Source organism: Athene noctua, chromosome 20, assembly GCF_965140245.1.
Source record: "Athene noctua chromosome 20, bAthNoc1.hap1.1, whole genome shotgun sequence".
Taxonomy (NCBI): Eukaryota; Metazoa; Chordata; class Aves; order Strigiformes; family Strigidae; genus Athene; species Athene noctua.
The window spans coordinates 3,891,303-3,912,068 of record NC_134056.1 but is presented as its reverse complement, the minus strand read 5'-3'; the positions used below and the strand labels follow the sequence as shown (position 1 = coordinate 3,912,068).

The 20,766-nt window shown below is 48.4% G+C and overlaps 1 protein-coding gene across 3 annotated transcripts in view; it reads left to right on the top strand.

Moving 5' to 3' along the window:
- COL5A1 (collagen type V alpha 1 chain) overlaps positions 1-20,766 on the top strand; it is a 158,941-nt gene that overhangs the window by 80,615 nt on the left and 57,560 nt on the right. For all 3 annotated transcript variants that reach the window (XM_074923446.1, XM_074923445.1, XM_074923444.1), the window contains exons 10-18: positions 2,306-2,347; positions 2,623-2,685; positions 10,939-11,013; positions 12,558-12,650; positions 15,650-15,706; positions 15,837-15,890; positions 16,539-16,592; positions 17,425-17,478; positions 19,845-19,898. In XM_074923446.1, the coding sequence (XP_074779547.1) occupies positions 2,306-2,347; positions 2,623-2,685; positions 10,939-11,013; positions 12,558-12,650; positions 15,650-15,706; positions 15,837-15,890; positions 16,539-16,592; positions 17,425-17,478; positions 19,845-19,898 (546 nt within the window). The remainder of the gene's footprint in view (positions 1-2,305; positions 2,348-2,622; positions 2,686-10,938; positions 11,014-12,557; positions 12,651-15,649; positions 15,707-15,836; positions 15,891-16,538; positions 16,593-17,424; positions 17,479-19,844; positions 19,899-20,766) is intronic.

Here is a 20,766-nt window from a genome sequence, read left to right as displayed (position 1 = left end):
TGCCTTCGCCTCCTCAGAGCCCCTTCTCCTTCTGGGGGGGAGCCCTGGTGCCTTTGGGGAGATTTGATCAGCCTTTGCATGGCACCTTTGTGTGTTTTAGCCAGCTTCTGGGCTGGTTCTGTGAAATTTGTGGGTAGCACCCGGGTGTGGATTGAGTGGAAGTGACACCCCATTTTCCCCTGGGATGGTCCCAAATCCGTGGTTTGCTTGCTTCACCCTCGGTAGCATCTTCCCACTGGTCCTGATCCCAAAACCCTCCCACGTTTCCATCGCTCCTGTTGATGAGCAGTCATATAAACAGTGGAAGTCTCTTGCTGAGGAGAATCTCCAGATGTCCCTAAAGCTAGAGCTCAACATAAACCAACAGATAAATATGGGAAGATGCCAAGGATGTTTGCATTGCAAATTGGCTAATTAGCCCAGACTTTTCCCCCCGTGTGGAGGAGCATCCCAAAGCTCTGCAGCTGGCCATGGGAAGCAGAGCCTCAGCACTGTGCATGCTCAGACCGTGGTAACGCTGGCACTCAGCAGCCCAGAAATGTCCTGGAGAGACCTACGTGGGCAGTGGCTTTCTGCACCAGCCCAGAGACAATTACTAGTTTTTGTTTTGGAGCCTGCCACACCAAAACGTGCCATCGCTGGTCTCAGCAGGGATGCACCTTGGGGTGTCCGTATGGGGAAAGTTTGACTGGGACCTCTGAGGTTTCCTGTGCACCGTCCTCATCGCGTGCCTGAAAAGGAGCCGGTGCTTAGTGGATGTCCTGGGGGCCACCTTCTCCATCAGCATAGCTCACCTCTTCTTGGTAACTTCCAACAGCAAATAGCTCATACGTGGTGCAGGTTGGATGTCGTGTGGGGTTCACCTCTTCTTCCCACCCAGCAGAGAACAGTGTCTCCATGGCAGAGAGGGAAACTGCTGGCAAAATGGGCGCAGGGTGAAGTCCATGACCTAAATTCTTTACTGGTGAAGAACGACTGCACAGGCGCTTCTGTGATGACAGCAGCAGAAAATTTCATCCAAATGTAGCGGAAGCCAGATTTTAAACGAGGTGCTAATGAGTAGTACGGACACTGGGAAAGACAGAAAATAGTGCTGGCCGTGCATTAGTGGTGCAGAAACATGCGTCCCACTAATGGAAGCAGAGATGGTTCATGGCAACATCTTTTACCCTGTTTTTTGCTCCTCTGGGCTTAGAGACTGTGGCTTCTGGGGCAGGAATGCCTGGATTCTCCTCTAGACATTTCAGATTTGTTCAGCTCAGCCCTGTCAGCTGTAGTGGCTGCTGTGGAGTCAGCTGAAGCTTTTAGCACCAGAGCCTGTGCCCAGGAGACCAGTTAAAGATGACCCAAGACCAGTCCTTGCACTTGCTTCCTCTGGGCTTCTCCCATATGAGCCGACTGCTTATCTACAGATTCTTAGAGGCTGATTTCAGCTTGTAGGAGAAATGTCCCTTTTGGCTATATATGAGCTTGGCAAGAGCTGGGACTGCTTAGGCTTGACCTGGGGGCATGGTCACTGGTCCAGAGATAAAAGGGCAGTGCTTGCAGTGGGGCTTTTCCCAACACATCATCCTGATGCCTTCTAGGAAGCATTTGCCAGGTTTATTGGGAGGTTTCTTTCCTGCCTCTTACATACCCATGAGGGGGGAAAAAAAAAAAGCGCAAGCTCAATTTTACTGAGTACATGATAGACCTGATTTAAAGTTATGACAAAATATTTAGATTAAAAGGAATGGAATAACATTATTCTACCATTTTGCCCACACAGTGATTTCCTAGGTACACAGAGTAAATCACAGCATGCAGTCTGCTGGGAAAGTAATTTTAAAAAACCCTTGCAATTTGATTATTAACTTTTTTTTTAAAGCTTCTTGGGTCTAGAAATAGCTTTTTCCCGAAGAGGAGCTCTTCTCCCACTCCAGCACTATCAGGGCTGGATGTGCCCCAGCATTTGCCCTTTGCCTGGCCATGAGCTGAGGGAGAAGGGTTGTGCTTAGGAAGGTGACCCTGTGCTGGGGCGAGGGTGGGCTTGCTGTGGGGGGAGAAAGGGCTGTTTTGCCATGCCCTGTGTGATTCAAATTGTATTTGGTTTTTCAATGGGCAGCGCCTTTTGTGCCTGTGGCAGCAGAGACACAGAAGATGTCATCCATCTCCTTCAGCTCTGGGATGCCTAGACCTAGCAGCAAGATCTGAAATATTTAAGGACAGATAAAGCGTTGGGCTTTCCAGCCCTGTAGTCAAAGTCACTTTGAGGATGTACCTTGCTAATCACTTTTTTTTTTTTTTTTCCCTTCCTCTTGCTTAGGGTATGCTGGTGGAAGGCCCGCCTGGTCCCGAAGGCCCAGCAGTAAGTGGCACTTTGTCTACACCTTGCACCGGAGGATGAGTGTGGCCCTGGGGTGCTGGGCGCCCGCGGAGGGCCCAGCACACAGCTGTTCCTTGGCTCTATTGCTTCCATATGCCATGCATGTGTACAGAGCGCTTCGGGGTCGATTTTCTGGTGCAAAAATAAACAGAAAGCTCTAATTCTTTTCCTGCTCGTTGTACAAATATGTTACAAATAATAACACGTTTTCCTTTAGTGGCTTATTTTTTTTTTTTTTCCTGTCTTTTCTGTGCTAGGGCCTTCCAGGACCTCCAGGACCAACTGGACCTGTGGGCTTAATGGGTGACCCTGGGGAGAGAGTGAGTACCTATCTTTTTCTCCTCTTTGACTGAAGCCTTGGGTCATTTTGTGTGTGCAGAGTTGGACTGCGGTCTATCGCTGGAGCCCTAAAAAACTTCTCATCCTATAATAGCAATCTCCTCTGAGTCAGCCCCAGAAGGAGCTTATGGTAGGGTACAGGGCAGACCTCTGTATCCAGGGGCAAAAAGTTGTGGAACACAGCCAAGCTAGTCAAATGCATTAAGCAGTTTTCTCCAGGTTAAAACCAAGACTAAGGCTGACAAACTCTCTGCTTTCTGTCTGCGCCCTCTGGCTCATGGCTGCTCATTCTGGTGTGGGAACTGGGTTGTGGCACTGGGAAAAGAGGCTGAGCAAACACACAAAATAGCGGTTAGCACAATGAAATGAAGTTCAGCAGTGATGCTGTGTCCTTATTCCAGCTGGTGGTGTGAGTCTTAGTAGATTTGGGTTTTGTTTGGGTGCAGGATGGTCCTGGGGTCATGCCAGCACCCCTGTTTTGGGGTTTCCTTACGCTTGTCTTGTGTCCCAGACTGCTCCTGGTGGGAAGGTGGCTCTTGTGCAGCACCTCACCTTCTCTGTAGGTGGATAGTTGGTTGGTACCAGCAAGCCCTACGAGGCTGATGTGTGTGCTTTAGCAATGGAGTAACTTAGGTTTTGCGTGTTTGGTTTTGATGTTAACTTTAAATCAGTTTTGTCCCTAGCTTTACAAACTGCTGCCTGCAGACGCCTCCATCTTCCTCTCATTCCCAAGCACTTTTGTGGGCTGTGACCCCAAATCCCACAGTTTAGCACAGCGTGTCGCTCAGAGTTGTGTATCTGTTCGTTATTGCTGAGTTCTCACCTGGGATCAGGAGTGACCTGTGCTCTGGGAGCTGCTGAACTTGAGCCTCAGGTCAGTAAGTGGTGCACAAGCACCATCCAAGCAGCCATCCGTGTGCTTGGCAGTGCTGAAAATTAAAACCCGCTCTCCTCCCTGCCTGAGCTGAGTCTCTGAAACAACCCTTGTACCAATATCATTCCTCATTCCCCTTTGCTCACCCCCAGTTTGAGCTCATTCCCCCTCCCTGGCAGGGGCAGCCAGGCACATGGGGACCCTTTCACAGCTGCTTGGGCAGCCGGGGACCAGGCTGCATGCTGCTCCCTGCCCTGCACCCAGCGGGAATTTTGGCATCTAGTGGAAGATGACGCCCAGTTGGGTGGGAGTGTTGATCGGCTCGAGGGTGGGAGGCTCTGCAGAGAGATCTGGCCAGGCTGGAGCCATGGGCTGAGCCCAACTGGGGGAGTTTCACTGAGGGCAAATGCCGGGGGCTGCCCTTGGGCCACAACAACCCCCAGCAGGGCTACAGGCATGGGGAGGAGTGGCTGGAGAGCTGCCGGTCAGAGAGGGACTGGAGGGGGTGAGAATGAGCCAGAGTGTGCCCAGGGGGCCAAGGAGGGCAATGGCATCCTGGCTTGTGTCAGCACTGGCGTGGCCAGCAGGGACAGGGAAGGGATCTGAGCCCTGGGCTCGGCACTGGTGAGGCCGCCCCTCGCTGAGTGGGTTCAGTTTTGGGCCCCTCACCCCAAAAAGGCCATTGAATGACTCGAGGGTGTCCAGAGAAGGGCAACGGAGCTGGGGCAGGGTCTGGAGCACAGGTCTGCTGGGGAGCGGCTGGGGGAACTGGGGGGGTTCAGTCTGGAGAAGAGGAGGCTGAGGGGAGACCTCCTGGCCCTCTGCAACTCCCTGCCAGGAGGGTGCAGAGAGGGGGGATGAGTCTCTGGAGCCAAGGCCCCAGCGCCAGGCCCCGAGGGAATGGCCTCAAGCTGCCCAGGGCAGGGTCAGGCTGGCTCTGAGGAAGGATTTCTGTGCAGAAGGGGCTGTTGGGCATTGGAATGGGCTGCCCAGGGCAGGGGGGAGTCCCCGGGATCCCTGGAGGGGTTGAAGAGTCGGGCTGAGCCAGCGCTGAGGGATCTGGGGGAGTCGGGAACGGTCAAGGTGAGGGTCATGGTTGGACTGGAGGAGCTTCAAGGGCTTTTCCAACCGAGATGATTCTGTGACTCACTATAGCACAGACAGGCTCTGGCTCGGCACAGAAGCTGAGATGGGCTCAGCCTCGGCTGCCAGAGCAGCTGGGTTTGGGTCTGAAACTAGAGGAGTGCACGCAGAGCCCTCGAGCAGTGTTGGTTTGGGTGATGGAGCACCAAGCTGGGCTGTGCTGGCAGAAGGAGAGCGGCTCCTGTCTCGCTGCAGCCCAGCGGAGCGGCGTGTGGGAGCGCAGCCTGGCACGGCAGCGGCACGGGGGGGACGGGTACCAGCAGTAGTCACCTCGCATGAGTAAATTAATTGATTTCTGCAGGTTTGTGTGAGCAAAACAAATGGAGCTTTTGGAGCTTGACACCATTTCGTTGCCTTGGTGCATCGTGATGCTGAGTGCAGTCAAATATACTTTCAAAATAGCGTCTGGTGTACTGCTGCTTCATCTGGGGAACGGGGCTCCCAGCAGCCCTAACCCCAGCCTCCACCCGTGGCTTATGGTAGCCTGAGGCATCCTGACATTCCTGTCAGCAAAAAGCCATAAAAATGTGCCTATAGGTTGGTTTCTGAAGGCTGGCTTTGTTTGAGGTCTGTTTTTCCAGAGTTTCTCCTGGGAAGCGTGGGAGGGAGGAGAACAGCAGCGACACAGATCACAGGAGATGGGCCAGCACACGCCACATCCCGCTGCTGTCAGTGCTGTCACCCAGCAAACGCAGAGCACCTTCCCCAGGAAGGGAGCACTTATCAGCAAACGCTTCCCTAATCTGATCGCTGAGGTTCTGAGCATGTTTTTCTGGCAGATAAGGCAGCCCGCTGCCTGCGGCAGGCTCGCATGCGCCGCAGCATCCTCCACCGATCTAACAGTTGGTTTCCAGATGGGGACCCACATCCCATTTGCCTCCTGGGTGCCTGGGAGGGATAAGCTGGGGTGACCCAGGCTCTCTGCGTTTGTAGGGCATCCTACTCTTCTGGCAGATTTTGGTTGAATTCTGCCTAGACAAAGTGGGAAAAGTCAATGATCAAGTTCAAGTGCGGAGGTCTGGATAGAGAAGGAGTGTTGTGCTGTTCTGCTGTGTCTTAGCACAGCTAATTCCTACAACTGCTGCTAAGGATTTGTGTTGTGGCCTTGCTTATCTCTTTTTTTTTTATATATATATATTTTTTTTTACTTTCTTTTCCTGTCTTAACTGAGCAAGCTAAGACTCAGAAAGAATAGGATGGAGAATTCACTCCACTGCAGATGATCAGAACAAGATCTCTGCACTACCAAGGATCTCACCTCAGCCTCATTTTTTATGCTGGAGGGATGCCAGATGTTTGCTGTGGCTTCCTCTGTGGTTGCCATCAGGTGTTCATCAAACCCTCTGGTTTTCATTTTTTCTTACTCCCAGCCTGGCTGTGGGCACAGCAATACCAGCTGAGGCACATCTGGAAGTGACTAAGTGTGTTTATACACCAGGACACAAGAAGGGATGTATCAAAACATGAAAGCACCAATTAAAAAGGATGAGTATTTTTCCTTAAGTTCTTCCTGGCCTTGCTCTTTGCATGGGTTAGACTGAGCCTTAACTTGCACAGGTGTTATCTTTAAGCTGGTTTTTACCCCTCTCATCTCCCCTAGACTTTTAAAATCCAGCTGTGTTCTGTCCACTATACCCTTGAGCTGTTGTCCTTTCCTAGTGCTGCTCTTGCCATCATTCCTCTTCCACCCATCGAGGTGGTTCTCCATCCCACCTGCTCATCAACAATAAGCAAGGGATGGGAAACTGCCCCTCTGCAGTTTGGTGCTTTTCCAAATTACCATCCCTCGGGTGGGTTTGGGACCCCGCGGGGCCTGGCTGACTCCCCTGGGGGCACAGGCAGCAGGGGTTGGGTTCCCAGCTTTCCTGGCTGCTGGAGGACAAAGCAACCAGCTGGCACCAGACCCTCGTTATTCACTTCCCAGCCCTATGACACAAACGTTGCAAAACACAACCCATGAGAGAAATAAAATCATTGCTGGCCTGCACTGGGAAGTGTCTGCTGGGATTTTAAGGTGTACTTGAGGAGATTACTCAGGTGTTGGGGCATTCTTGTGGCCATGACCCTAACCTGGGCCCTGGTGCGATGTTGTTTTTTTTTTTTTAATTAAGGCTCTTTGTTGCCTTGTTGGTCCACGGGGACTTGGCTGGAGCCCGCTGGCCGCGGCGCTCCTGCATCCCCCTGAAGCATTGCTGTAAAGACCCCCAGCTCATTTACGCTCCCGGTGTATTTATTGTTTTTTTGATGGAACAGTAATAATGTTTCTTGTGGTTGTGACATGATTGAGAACGAGAGGCCCTGACTGCGCTCCATCGATCGGTGCCTGCAAGCTCAGAAAGTCAATACGCAGCTGCGGGCTCAGCCCGTGGCCGGGAGCCAGGGCCACTGCTCAGAGGTTGGCTTAACCCTTGAGCCCCCGCAGTCCTGGTTCCTCCTGCCCTGCTCCGGCAGAAGGACCAAGGGAGGGCTCTGCATCCTTGGGTGCCAGACTTCACAGAGGATGGGCAAGCTGGGCAAGGTCTTTGCATCTTGCAGTGGATTAGTCAAAAGAGCTGTTTGGCTTCGTTAGGCTCTTGGTGGATCTTCATCCTGCATGGGTCCTACGTGTTGCCCAGCTTTCTCTTCTCCTCTCCTTGATGTGCTGCTTCTTCTCTGAAGAATTCAGTTGCCTGGCAGGATGGATGCTGACTCTGGTGACAAGGGAGTCAGTATTTCTGCTGTTTGTCCAGGCAGATGCAGACATTTGCTGGCCAGGCTCCTCTTGAAGCCAACCAAAGCCAAGCAGCAGCAGACACACTGTCCTCGATGATGTTGTTCCACACCCTGAAATGAAAGGCGTGATTTGCATTCGAGCACAGACGGCACATCTTGCTTTTTCTGAGTGTCCAGAACAGAATGTAATACAACATATTGTGCGCAGAGAAGTGATGAACTTGCAGAGCCAGGAACTGCAACTGTATTAAAATACTCCTTTTCAATTAGAGCTGCTCCTCTTTTAATTTGTTTGTTATTAACCCTGCGCATAGCTCATGAATTTACATGACACTTATATGTGTACAGTTAAGAACATTTCCTATGCCTGCATCTGATAGAAAGACTTTTTATTTGCAATCAGGCAGGTGCACTGAATTAATATACCAACAATATTCAGCTATGTTAATATTGGCCAACACTCATTTAGCTCTGTTTTATTCATGATGTCAGTTTGTTCATTTATCCCAGTTATTTTACAACGTGAAGAAGAGCTTGCGTCACCGGCAGAGCTGCAGAGCAGCCTGTTTGTGGGAGGTTTCAGAGGACTCGTCTGGGGCGGGGGAATGGTTTAGGATGACTCTAGGCAGGTTTCTTCGAGCAGTGGGAAGAAGAAAATATGGCACTTGGGAGACCAGACTGGAATGAAGGAAGGGGGAAAATTTACTCCTTTGACGAAGATGAGCTGCAGCATTAGGGCAAACCGACCCCGCTGTGTGTGGAAACCTGGGGTGTTGGGGTGCTTCATCAGCATGGCTCTGGGGGAAGGCTGGACGCAGAGCAATAGCTCTATCTTCCAAGACCAAGCAGTCATTGCATCCCAGTGGATTTAGTCCCCTTGAGGACAGTTTTGCATCTCAGAAGTGTAACAGATCCCTAAAATCCTTACTGGGGCTCGGAAAGGTTTGGTGTTTGCGGAGTGCCCTTTTTTTCCATCAGATGGCAAGGACTGCCTTACCTAGAAGACCCCTAGGAAGATCATCTGCTGCATAATTTTCTGCCCAGGGCTGAAAATGGCAGAAAAATAATCCTAGAGAGCAACACTTCAAGCAAATTTTGAGGTTCAATACTGTGGCTGCTGGGCACTGCTTCATCACTGTCTGCTACTCGAGGAGCCCGAGCACTAACACACTGAGGTTTCAGTTTAAACATTCCCTTGAAATATTGCATTAGTGTTTGCACTCAGCATGGCATTTTAGAGCACTGCACCAAATGAAAGTTGAAGTCCCCATCCCTGGCTGCTATATATCAGCAAATCTCTATTTACATAATGCGAGTGACACAGATTTATACCGACTTAGAGTCTGGCATGCTGCATTTCTTAAAGGCATTCATGAATTTAAATTTACAAAGTGCTTTATGGGTTTGATTTTTCCTCCATGCCATTGCCCCCCGCTGCTCCACCCTGCAAGGTAAAGACCTCACACACCCAACCTGAAACAAAAAGAGGCGTTTATGTATAAAAACATTGCATCGACATTTGTGGGTCAGAGTACACACAGAGAGATAAACAAGCTCGTTGCTGATCCATCATATGCAGGACCAGAGTTAAAGGAGAAGAGAGAGAGGGAAGAAAGTTTATTATATAAAATGAGCCTGGCCTAAATTATTTATTGTGCTTCTGCTCCAACAGATGGGACTGCCCTCTGCACCTCATCAGCGGAGTCAGGGACTCCGGTGTCAGCCAGACTAAGTAAACAGCATGAATGTAACATCATGAGCTTGTCTTGAAAAATGGATGGGCTGGTGTTATGCAGTCTCCCTTTGGCGCTGAGGGAGCTGCTGGATTTTTTTTTTTTTTTTTTTTTTTGCTGATAAATCACTGGCTGCAGCGCTGTCTGCTGCAGCGCTGGGAGCAGCTTTGTTATTCCGGGCCGGTTGTGGTGCAGAGCTGGGCTCCGCGGCCGCGGCGCTGCTCTGCCCTGTAATTGTGGTGCAGGTCCAGCCACAACCCAGCCGGAGCGATGGGCAGGGTGGAGTAGTGGCAGCTCTTCACCCCCACCCTGGGGCTGGGCTCTAATTTAGGGTTTGAAACTTTGGCTTGAATGGTTTGGGTTCCTTTTTAAGAGGGAGGGGAAATGTTTGTTGAACGTGGTGTGGAGGGGATGGAAGAAGAGGGAACGAAGAGATGTGAGAGATGCAAAAAGACACACCAAGATCTTGCTGGAAGGCAGTGAGGCAAGGATAACACTTGAAATGTTTTGGTTTGGTCGTGGGTTTTTTTTTTTTAATGTTCTGATTTTTAGGGACTTTGTTGCCTGTTTCTTTTTCCCTCCTCCCTTTCCCACCTTTATCCACCTCTCTTTGCCTTGTGGGTTGAGCGTGCAACTTTCCCAGGCAAGATCTGGCTCTTCTGTGTCCCTGTAGCCTGTCCGTGTGTGTCTGTGATTTTGGGGCAGGACTTTATTTTTTCCTTTTGTTTGGTGTCTGCACAGGCTGGAGGGCTTCAGGCAGGTTGAAGAGGGTGAGAACTCATACAGATGTTCACTGCTTGCCCTTCCAAGAGTTTTGTATTCTCCGTAGATAGATTTATTATTGGTGTTTACTAAATAGGGCTGAGCGTCTAAGCCCCCAAGCTTGAGCCGTTAGCCAGGGACTCCTGTCTGGCTGTAAAAAGAGCAATAGGGCTGCTCTTGGCCTCACTGGGATCAAGTCACCCTTGCCTTGGGCTCCTTAAGCTGGTGTGAAAACTGCGATTAGACATGCACACTGAGGAGTTGGATGTCATCCCCATTTTCATGTAGAATTGCTGGATGGATGTGCAAATTTGGGTTAACTTAAACTTTTTGCCAAGTACACAGTTGGGAATGCGAATGATCTATGGGCTGTCTTAGGAAGATTGGCCATATTTGATTATTTATAGCTTCATCAATAGATCTTTTACTGCACACTCGTTTCTTTAGTACAAGTTAAAGATACTCAACTGATGTTAATCAGCACAGCTCCATTGAGATCCTCAGAGTTTTGCTGATTTACAGCTGCTGACAGGATCGCTCCATTGTAGATGGAAGTAAGACTAAAAAAAAAAAAGACAGAAGAGAGAAAAATGGAACGACCCAGATGACTTAACGTGTACAGAAATGTATTTATCTTTCCACGTTTCTATCTCACTGACCTGAGTTATGAAGTTTCATATACATATATGGGTTTTAACAGACGCAGCTAAACATTGATTCCATTAACTTGGAACGTTGTAGAGACTTTTATTGCTCACTTGAAATTTTCATATGGCAGACCCTGGAAATATGGGGGCCAGGATGTAAGAAGAGGGAATTACTAAGAAAAATCATGTGTGCTTACAGATGTGCTTCCACAAAATCTGCCATGACATTGGGATCCCTACATGCTCAATGCCTGTCTGTCAAGATAGAGTGCCTTTTATAGTATGACATATGCCTTTACAGCCATGACTACTTATGTATGACTAAAAAGACACTACAGAAGTTTATTTTTATTTTTCTTGTAGGGACCACCTGGTCGCCCAGGTCTTCCAGGAGCAGATGGTTTACCAGGACCACCAGGGACAATGCTTATGTTGCCTGTAAGTACAAGCATAGCTAAAAAAGCATTTAAATGAGTCGGGCTTTGCTTTGCTGCTGCGTAGTGCCTGTTCTTGCAGAAGTCTCCCATCTCTTTTATGCCAAGGACACATTTTCCTTGGTATAAAATATGGATCCAGATGGTTCCCCTTGTAAGTTTACATTTTGCAAACCGCTATAACTTCTTCCACTGGTCAAAAGCACAAGTCAGGTAGATAAAAATTTCCAGAAGCGATGAATGAGCTTAAGTGTTTCTGACTGGGCATAGTGTTGGAGAATGAAAGTCATGAAGAAGTAACTGAAGATGCCTCCAGGGGCCCATTTTCCAGTCAGAGCCCTCCCTCCTACAGTGAGGAACCTCTAGCAGCTCTTGAAAGCACATGCCAAAATTGTAAGCACCTGAATGAACCACTCTCTTTTGATGACCACTGGTTAATCGGCATTGTTTTATTTTTTTTCTCCTACATGAAGCTACCAAGTCAGCCTTCTTGGTTCTGGGATGCTGAAGGAATGGTTATATTTTGTGTCTGCTTTGATGTGAGAAAGCCCTAAGGAAACCAGCTGCTGAAAATAAGTGGTTAGGTACCAAAAGGAAAGAGTCTTTAGTGAAAAACCGCAGCACTCTTGTACAGGCTCCAAATGGTAGGGTGATACTTGTGTAGGTTCCTGGCAGGGTGCCTAGGACAACCCGGGCCAAGTGCTCAACATGGAGCTTAGCTGGCCACTACAATACATTTGTTGGCCCCTACAGTAACCAACCGTAGGCCTATAAATTGCATCTTTGAATCTGCTTGCCAAGTTCATGTGGTCATATACCTAACGCCAACCAAGAGAAACGCGGAGGTGAAATGGAGGTGAGAGAGCTGTCCAAGTAGGTCCTGCAGCCTGGAGAGTCCTTCTTGCAAAACTCCAAACACACATGCAGTTAGGGCGGGAGAAGGGTGTGTGTCCTGGAAAGTGGGCTTGTAGCTGTTGGGGGTGGAAGAGGCAGAAGAAAACATTAAGCTCCTTCCCTTTCAAGTTTGGGAAGAGAAAACATTAATACTTGGGGTTTTTTAAATCCTTTGTGTGCTGAAGGATCCTGGTTTGAACAATAATCCAAACTCTGTTCTTTGAAGCGTGCTGCCACACTTGAGAAATACAGGCTTTGTCCTGGGACAAACAGGCAGCTACAGCCAAATAACCTGATGCAACCCCATCTCCGGGGGTCTCCTGGCCAACAGCATCCGCACGGGGAATATCAGCTCTGTGAGAACTTTGCGTTTTGTTTAAACGGTGGCGTGTGAGGTCCTTACAGTTCAGAGCCCACAATCCCTCTTATTGTGCGTTACTTTGAGCTGGCAGGGTTTGCTGTGTGGGTCCAGACGTGGGAAACGGTCGGTTTGTGCCTGTGAGCTGGGTGACCTGAGAGCGCGGTGGATGCTCTGGAAGGACAGTGGTGGGGTTGGGTCAGTCATGCTGAACAGAGTTGTTTAGGAGCCAGGCTAGCGTGAGGATGGAGGGACAGCAACCCCGTGACCCGCTTTCTCCATCTTGTTCCCATCAGTTCCGCTTTAGTGGAGGAGGAGATGCTGGCTCTAAAGGACCTCTCGTGTCAGCCCAGGAGGCCCAAGCCCAAGCCATCCTGCAGCAGGCCAGGGTAAGTGAAGGGCGGTGGGGATGTCTCTTCCAGCAGGTGCCCAAGGAAGCAGAGGAGGACCAGAATAAATGTGTCACAGGAGACGTCTTCATAGTTGCACCTATCCGTAGTGCTAGTGGTGGTGACAGCCTCTCATCTGAGATGGAGCTGCTTGTGTGGCTTGAGGTGATGACATCTGGATGACGTGGCCTTTCCCTAATGGCCAGCACTAGGCTGGGCCCTAGGAACATGGTTTTAAATTGCCTGAAGACCTTGGACCAGGCCTTCAGCCAGAGCCAGTAGACGTAGACCTCTTGGCTTCGGTAGTGTTTGTTGTTTATGCTGACAGTTTTGAGAGTATATGAACAGCAGTGGTATGCGCTGTAGGGGTTTTTCTTTCTTTCTTTTGTTTCATTTTTTTTTCCCCCCAGTAAATTGTAATAATTAAATGTATGTCACAGATGTAAACTATTCCCAGCTCCATGATCCTCAACAGGCAGACTGCAATTTTTCTTTAATGTATTTATTTGGAAATACATGATGACTATCCATGCAACCTTTTTTCCCTTCTATGACCTTATTGATTGATGATCAAATAATTCCTGGTGGTGTTCATTATGCAGGCTTGCTGGTGAAACAAGATCAGCTGTGCACATTCCCAATACAACTCCTGTTCCCTGCCTAGATGAGTACCTTAATGTATAAGGCTTCGTCATCATCTGTTTAAAATAAAACTTAATTTCTAGCCAGTACAGCTTTAAATTTATTTTTTTTTCCACGAGTGCCTGTGTGAAGTTAAACTTAATCGTTGACATGTTAAAAGCAGAGATGCAAGAGGCACAATTACAGCAGAAGGGAACACGTGGGGACCCCACAAGTGCCCTCCTGCTGTGTTTGCCCTGATCTTGCCCAGGAGAGACCAAATCCTGGCTGTAAGCACATCCTTGCAGTAAAGGGGAAAATACAAGATAATTAATTTAGGGAGGCAGTTTGCAGAAGGACACAGCTCTGGGGCTGTTGCTTCTCTCCCTGCCAAATGCAGTCATCCAGGGACAGAGCCTAGGTGTGCTCCTCAGGGCCGAAGCCCACATCTGTCTGCAGCTGGGATGTGCGGCTCGGATGGAGCCAGTCTGTTAGTCAGAGCTGTTGGCAGTCGCTTTAGCTCAGACTTTTTGGGCCAGTCTGCTGAAATAGGCTGAAAAGCAATTTATTTCACCCTTGAATGAAAGAAAGTCCATTGGGGTCTCCACCCAGATGGAGGCACGTGCCCCTTTTAGGTTTATAACAAGGGCTTTGGCTTAGCTGGGGCTATTCTGGTTTCCATCGAACTCCTCTCTTACAAAGGAATTTGATTTTATACAAATTCAGGTAGAGTATAGGGCCCTGATGCCACTAGCCACTGCATTTTCCTGTCCATTAACCTTGCTCTGAGAATAATGTTGGTGGATTGTGTTTCTGTTGTTACCTTGTCAGTCTTAATTTCAAGGCTGCCTACAGTTTTTCCATCAGCATTTTATTTTGCTGGGAAATAGAAGTTTTGACCAGATGAACATTTCATGAGAAGCATCTGCTTTCTCAGACTCTCTGTTCTTGTTCTTTTTTTTTTTTTTTTTCTGCCTGTTGAGAATTATGACTGTTATGAAAAAAACAAAGAACCTTCCTCCCCTCACTCAAAGTCCCTTTTCTCTGGTTTTTTTTTTTTAATTTTCAATTTTTGGGAAAAATCTAAAATGTAGACAAATCCTGGGTGACTTTTGGGCTGTGGATGGAAAAGTTGGATATTTCCATAGAGGAAAAATTCCATTTCTTGGTTAACTTCAACCTGTTTTCAGCCAAAAACCCTGATACCAAAGCAGAAAGGGTAATAAATTACTTTTTTTTTTTTTTTTTTTTGTGGGGAAGTTACAGGATATGGCAGGAATGGAAAAAGAGTACTGCAGGGTGGCGAGGTATCTTCTTCCCTTTTCTGAGGCTTTGTTTTTCTTGTTACCGTTGTTGTTAATTGCATTATTAGGTTGATTTATTCCCTTAAAATTTGGCTTTCACTAGACACCGAACATTATCCTAGCCAGCAGTGTTTCAGAGCATTTCCCTTTTAATGGGGTGTTGTAAAAAGATGCCACATAATCTAGCATTTGTGCAATATTTATGCCATTCCAAGTGCAATCACGGGTAGATTTTAATTACTGGAGTACACAGATAATTACAACTCTCTTAAAGTGTTGAATTGTCACGAGAGAACAAATTGTCCAAGGGATGTTTTAAAGTGTGGACCAGCCCCATTACCCACCATGGAAATTACTGACTTGACGCATGGTTACATGACTCCTTAATTATTGAGCTAAAAGCCCCCTGTTGCAAATAGAATTGTTGTTTCGTTTGCAGGGTATTAAATAGTAACCAAAAAAGGGGAAAAAAAATCCTCCAAAACTCCTAGGATGATCAAGGAAAAATCCTCCTAAACTGAACTATGATCATAAATATATTTGAACAAACCCCTATAGCCTGTCCAGGCAAAGTTTTGATGTTTACCTTCAAGAATTTGTTGCTAAAAGCATCCATTTTATTGTGGCTATATGTGATGATGGAAAAGGGGATTGGATCTGCAGAAGCAGCTTCTCATCTGGTTGAAAATACAGGTAGCTCCTCGCCCCTCCATCTGCCCTGGGTCTGTCTATACGCATCTATACAGGGGTTTTGTACTTTATGTGCACGGTGCAGGGTGGGTGTAAGGGGTGAGGATGCCTGTAGACGGGCAGGGTGAAGGGCCCTGTGTCCTCTCAGCAGCCCCCATGCACCATCCGGGGGCTTTGCCCATCTGTGGATGCAGAAAGGACTTGGTGGGGGCAGCAAGTCGGACGCTTTTGGGTAAATTCACAGAGGGCACAAACGTTGCTCCAAGGATTTGTAGTTCTTGGGGCGTGGAGAGAACGTGTGGTTGGTGGGACGATGGTGGCTTTGTCCTGTTGCAGCCATGGAGCAGAGACACCAACTGAGCCACGTTTCTCTTTGTGTTGCAGCTGGCGCTGAGGGGACCAGCGGGTCCAATGGGTCTGACGGGGCGGCCCGGCCCCATGGTAAGTGAGGACGGAGCAGACTCAGCCTGCTCTGGGTTACCTGCAGGAATGGCTCTTTTTTAATGTGATATGAAGCTTCCCTCTGGTTCTGTTGGGGAAAAAGGTAATAAATCATGTTCTCTGTCCAAAGGGTCCCCCAGGCAGTGGAGGACTAAAGGGAGAAGCTGGAGACATGGGACCTCAGGTGAGTACGGGCAGATTGGGCAACGGGGGGATCTGGGGGAAAGGAGGGCACGGAGCAGCCAGTTCTGCTTTAGAGGCTGTTGCGAAGGAACAATTCAGTAACCCAATGCCAGCTGAAAGTCGGAAGGTGTGGGAACATCTGCTTTGCATATAAGTGTCCCTTCATGTATCCAAATGCAGACTCAAGACATAATTTTAAGCCAATGATGTAAAATTCTGCAGGTGGTAGTCCTTTCCTGCAAAGACATCCGCAGAGGAATCCTTGTAAATATGAGATAGGTTGGAGTGTGGGGAGTTCATTAATGCTCAGGAAATTGTTCTTCCAAGCCATAAATCCTGCATTAAGGGAAAGTTCCTATTTCCTAATGGTGAGGGCAGTGATTTGTCTCCACCACATGGAGCTGCTTGCAGGGCAAAAGCTTCCTCGTGGGTGAACTCATGCAGTCCCTGTCCAGAGATGCTCAGTCCTGAGCCTTTCCAGTCTGTTTTGAACCACGGGCTCTGCTCGAGGGGTTCATGTCCCTTTTTTGTAGCCCTGGTGACCCTGACAGCCCCAGCAGCACCCGGTCTGTGGTGCCAGCAGGCGTTGGGTCCGTCTGTTGTGCCTTTGGGTGATGGCATTTCTTCCTCTCTCCTTGATGTCTTGCAGGGTCCACGAGGCATCCAGGGTCCTCCTGGTCCAGCAGGAAAACCAGGCCGCAGGGTAAGTGTCCTGGGAGCTGCGGTGACGGCTGCATTAACTATAATTTCTGCTAGAAACTGTTTCTGCTGCCAAACAATTCCTGAGCACCGAGCGTGTTGCACAAGAGCGGGCCAGCAGCCAGCCGGTGGCTTGTCCAGGACTTCTCCGTCCATCTGGGCAGACACAAATGAGAATGAGAATTAAAAGCTGGGCGGTGTGGGGAGAACTGCAAGTTTCTTGGTCTTAATTTTTTATTTTTTGCCCTGTGGCATTGAGGCTGTAGCTGCATAAACACTCTGGGCTGGTTTGGACAGTCCCCAAGTCTGTAGTGCACCAGGAGGATCCAGTCCCCCGAGGGTTGCTGAAGCCGGTATAAATTGTGCTCACTAGCTCTGTCGACATCCCTGATGCTGATTTTTATTTTACTCCATCCTCTGGTTTGTCGTGATTTGCCTTGCCAGAGGAAGAAACAAGTCTTTTGTGTGACCCACTTCTGGCTTGCTTAAAAAAAAAAGAAAGTATCTCATTTCAATATGCAGACATCATCATTAGCATATCTTAAAATGTGCTGGAAGATAATTATTTCAAATTAAAATCAATGACCATGGCCCAGCATCCCATCTAGTGAAGCGGCTTCGTTGCCATTTGTCTCACACCCCTCATTAGCACCAGGCTGAGCCCGGGGTGCTGCTTCAAAAACAGACCAGCATTTTTTTCCCTCACCAAGGGAAGCTGCTCCCCAGCCAGCGAGCTCCGACTTAAATAAAACTTCACTCGGCCGCAGACCAAAGAGCAGATGTCCCTGCGGTCCTGCCTTACCCTTTGTATGTGACTTTGCTTTTCTCTGTTGCAGGGACGAGCTGGCAGTGACGGTGCCCGGGGAATGCCAGGCCAGACAGGACCAAAGGTAGCGCCACATATTTATGTGCTTTTGGAATCTGCATCTTCTTTTTTAGTAAGCATTCACTGAGAGGCCCTTGGCAGAAGGAACCCACCTTGCTTGGAGGAGGTTGTTTAAACGGTCCAGCAACTCCTGTGAAGTCATGGGCTCCATGTTTGAGAGAGGGAAGATAAACACACACCTATTTCCTTTCTTTTTTCATGCAAATTTTTTAAATTGGTGGATCCTCTTAAGAATGAAATATGTTCCCTTGGCTGCAGTTGTAGAACAAATACTTTGGAATCCCAATTATGAAAACCAAACATGAATGAGCGGTTGGAAATGTCCTAAAATATAACTACCAAAAAAAAAAAAAATACCTACTAACTGGGTGAGAAAATGTAGAAGGCGTGGGGAGGAATTTTAATGCCCTGTATTTTTATTTGAGACAAAATCCCTTCCTTCAGCTGTGATCTGCTGGTATTATGAAGCAAGAAAGAAGCTGTTCCACTGAAATTGAATGCAGAGAAAGTTTGCTCAGGGAATCATGTATTAGAAGGTTTAAGTACTTTACTATGTAGATACTTAAAGTGGAATAGATGGGGGGGTTTGATACAGAGACAGGAGACTCCAAATCATTTATCCAGTAAAGTGCTTTAATGAGCGTCAACTGCCCTCAAAGGAGTGGATGCCAGGGAAGAAGGGAAAACAGAATAATGAGCAGAACTGGAAAGGAGAAGGAAATTTGCTGTGAGCAGAGACAGAGCGATGCTCTAGGACCTGCCAGAAGAAAGGAGCTGGGTACACCTCAGCCAGTCTTGGCCAGACCTGTATGTCCTCCAGTCTGCTCAGGTGTATTCGACTTTCCTTGCTAATAGATAAAGGATTTGTGGAAGGGAGGAGCTGGTACTATTTTCACGTACCATTAGTATGTGAAAACGCAAGTGGCTTCACCTCTTTACAGAGAAAAAGGGACTTTTCTACGTACTGGGTGTTGCTCACTGCCTTCTGCTCTGGGCATTAGGAGATGGTGTCACCCACAATTTTTAAACGCCCCTGGGTCTTCTCATATTTCCAAAGAGTTGAGACTTTCAGGAAAAGGGTGTCTCTCTCTCTGTATTTTTGTCCCAATTCCCCCCCAGAACACAGGAGACCTGGAACAGGGCACAAGTTTGGAGAGAAATCCTTGAGCTCTCCACATAACCAACCTGCAGGAGCTGCACGGGCACAGGTGAAAGCCCCGGGAAGGCAGGCTCCTGCTGCCCGCCTGCTCTAGGACTAACAGGGTTCTGCTTTTTCTCCCTCACACTTGAACTTCTCACCGTTACCCGTTCCCTTTGGGACCATCCACAGACCTGGGCAGGGGACATGAGGAGCACACTCAGGGGACGTTCAGCACGGTCATTTGCAGGCAGATGCTGGCAAGTGCTGCCTGTGTTCTGCCAGCGTGAGGTTGCATGACTTTCTCAACACGGTGCCAAGCACAAATTAACACACCCGGCCTCTTAGCACAGAGCTCATTATTTTGAGCTTGGCATCATGCTCCCCAGAAGGATGCCCAAAGCCCTGTTTGGCCCAGAGCTGCATTTACAGCAGTAGACAGTGGCAGGAGCTACTGGAGATGTGTAAGAAGAGAGGTATGATGGGAACCATCCTTGCCTTGGTTTGCCTTCCCAGTGTGAGTAGTCTGGGACTATATATCCCCTATACATCCCAGCCTCACAGCTGGCTTTGTGCCTGGTCAGGCAGAACTGCCCTTTCTTTGCAGGGTAGCGTGGTGATGCCCCTTTTGCAATACCCTTGAGCATCCATGTGAAGTTGCCAAGTTTACCAGCTGATGACATTCCTTTTTAGGTCAAAATAGATCTGTCTTCTGACCCTGACTTCATTAAGACAGTTTCCAGAATTTATTTGTGTAGATATTTGTCTCCTTGGAGTGTCCAGGAGGGTTAAAAGGATGTATGGGATGGATCGTAATAAAGTTCAAGGTGGTGTTCGGGGACCTGTTGGCAGGCGTGGAAATACTAGTGTTCACTTTTCTCACCAGTGGACTGTCATTTGTAATTCCATGGAATTAATAAATAAATGGACTAGAAGAACCTGTCCAGAAGCGAGATGCTTTAGATCATAGAGGAGTCACCCAGAGAAGCTCTGAAATCCACACAAAAATACATTTAAAACCATAGGTGCTGAGGGAAGAGGGAGGAGGTAAAATGACTTTGAGCTTTTTTCTTTTTTTAATCTATAACTTTGAAATCATCACTGGTCTGATGGGAGGCGAAGGCTGAATGTCTGAAGAAGAAAATCGATCCCTCCTTGACACAGAAGGGAAACAAATTGGAAAGATATTCAACAGCAGGTGGAAATGTGTACTAAACTGGTTTTTCTTTTAGGGCGACCGAGGATTTGATGGCTTGGCTGGTTTGCCTGGTGAGAAGGGAAATAGAGTAAGTTATCTTCCACTTGTCTTCTGGCCACGGTCTGTAAGGAAACCTTGGCAGGAGGAGGTGTCTGGGAGGTCCTGGGGGAGGGCAGCTATTGCTGGGGACAAGCTACAGTGGTGCAATTAGGAGAAGATGAGTGTCCCGTAAGAGCATCGCAGGGTGTCACAGCATCCCTCCCAGGCACACCATTCACATCCCAGGAAGCTGCAAGATCCTTCTGGGACTGCTTGAAATTTGAAAGGAGGGAGGGAAAAAAAAATTGCCTTAATAAAACGCAGACTGAAAAATAAAGCAAGAAGCAAATCTGCTTTCAGACAGTGCAGTTGTGGATGGAAATTGCCAGAAATTATAATGGGATTCTTCTCTGCATAATTAAACAATGGGGAAAAAAACGCAAGACGACGGTTATTTTGGCAGGCTGTTCGTGCCTGCCCTCCCTAGAGAGTGCAGCCATTGCTTTATAAAGCAAGGGAGTGTTTGAACAGCAGAGATTGCATCGTGATTACAAGCTACACAGGAAAGGGAAGACGGTGCCTGAGATGCTTAATCAGCCAGAAGTGGAATAGCATGCCTTGGGTAAAGCAATAACCACCTGCAGAGCCCGAGTCCCTCTCCTGAAGGAGGTACAGTGCCTCTGCTGTGTTCCCAAACCCCTGCCAAGGTGTCCCCAGTCAGTCCCGTGAGCTCTAGACCCTGGAGGACGTTAGTCTGTCAGTGCTGGAGCCCATGCGTGGTCCTGAGCAGATGGAGAAGGGCTGCAGCTTCAGAGAGCACAGAGATGGGAACTGCGAGGGTATGGGTACCTTCAGCACATGGCGCAGACAGAAAAAGACAAGTCTGTTGCTTCGTTTCTCAATGTTACCTCATGTTT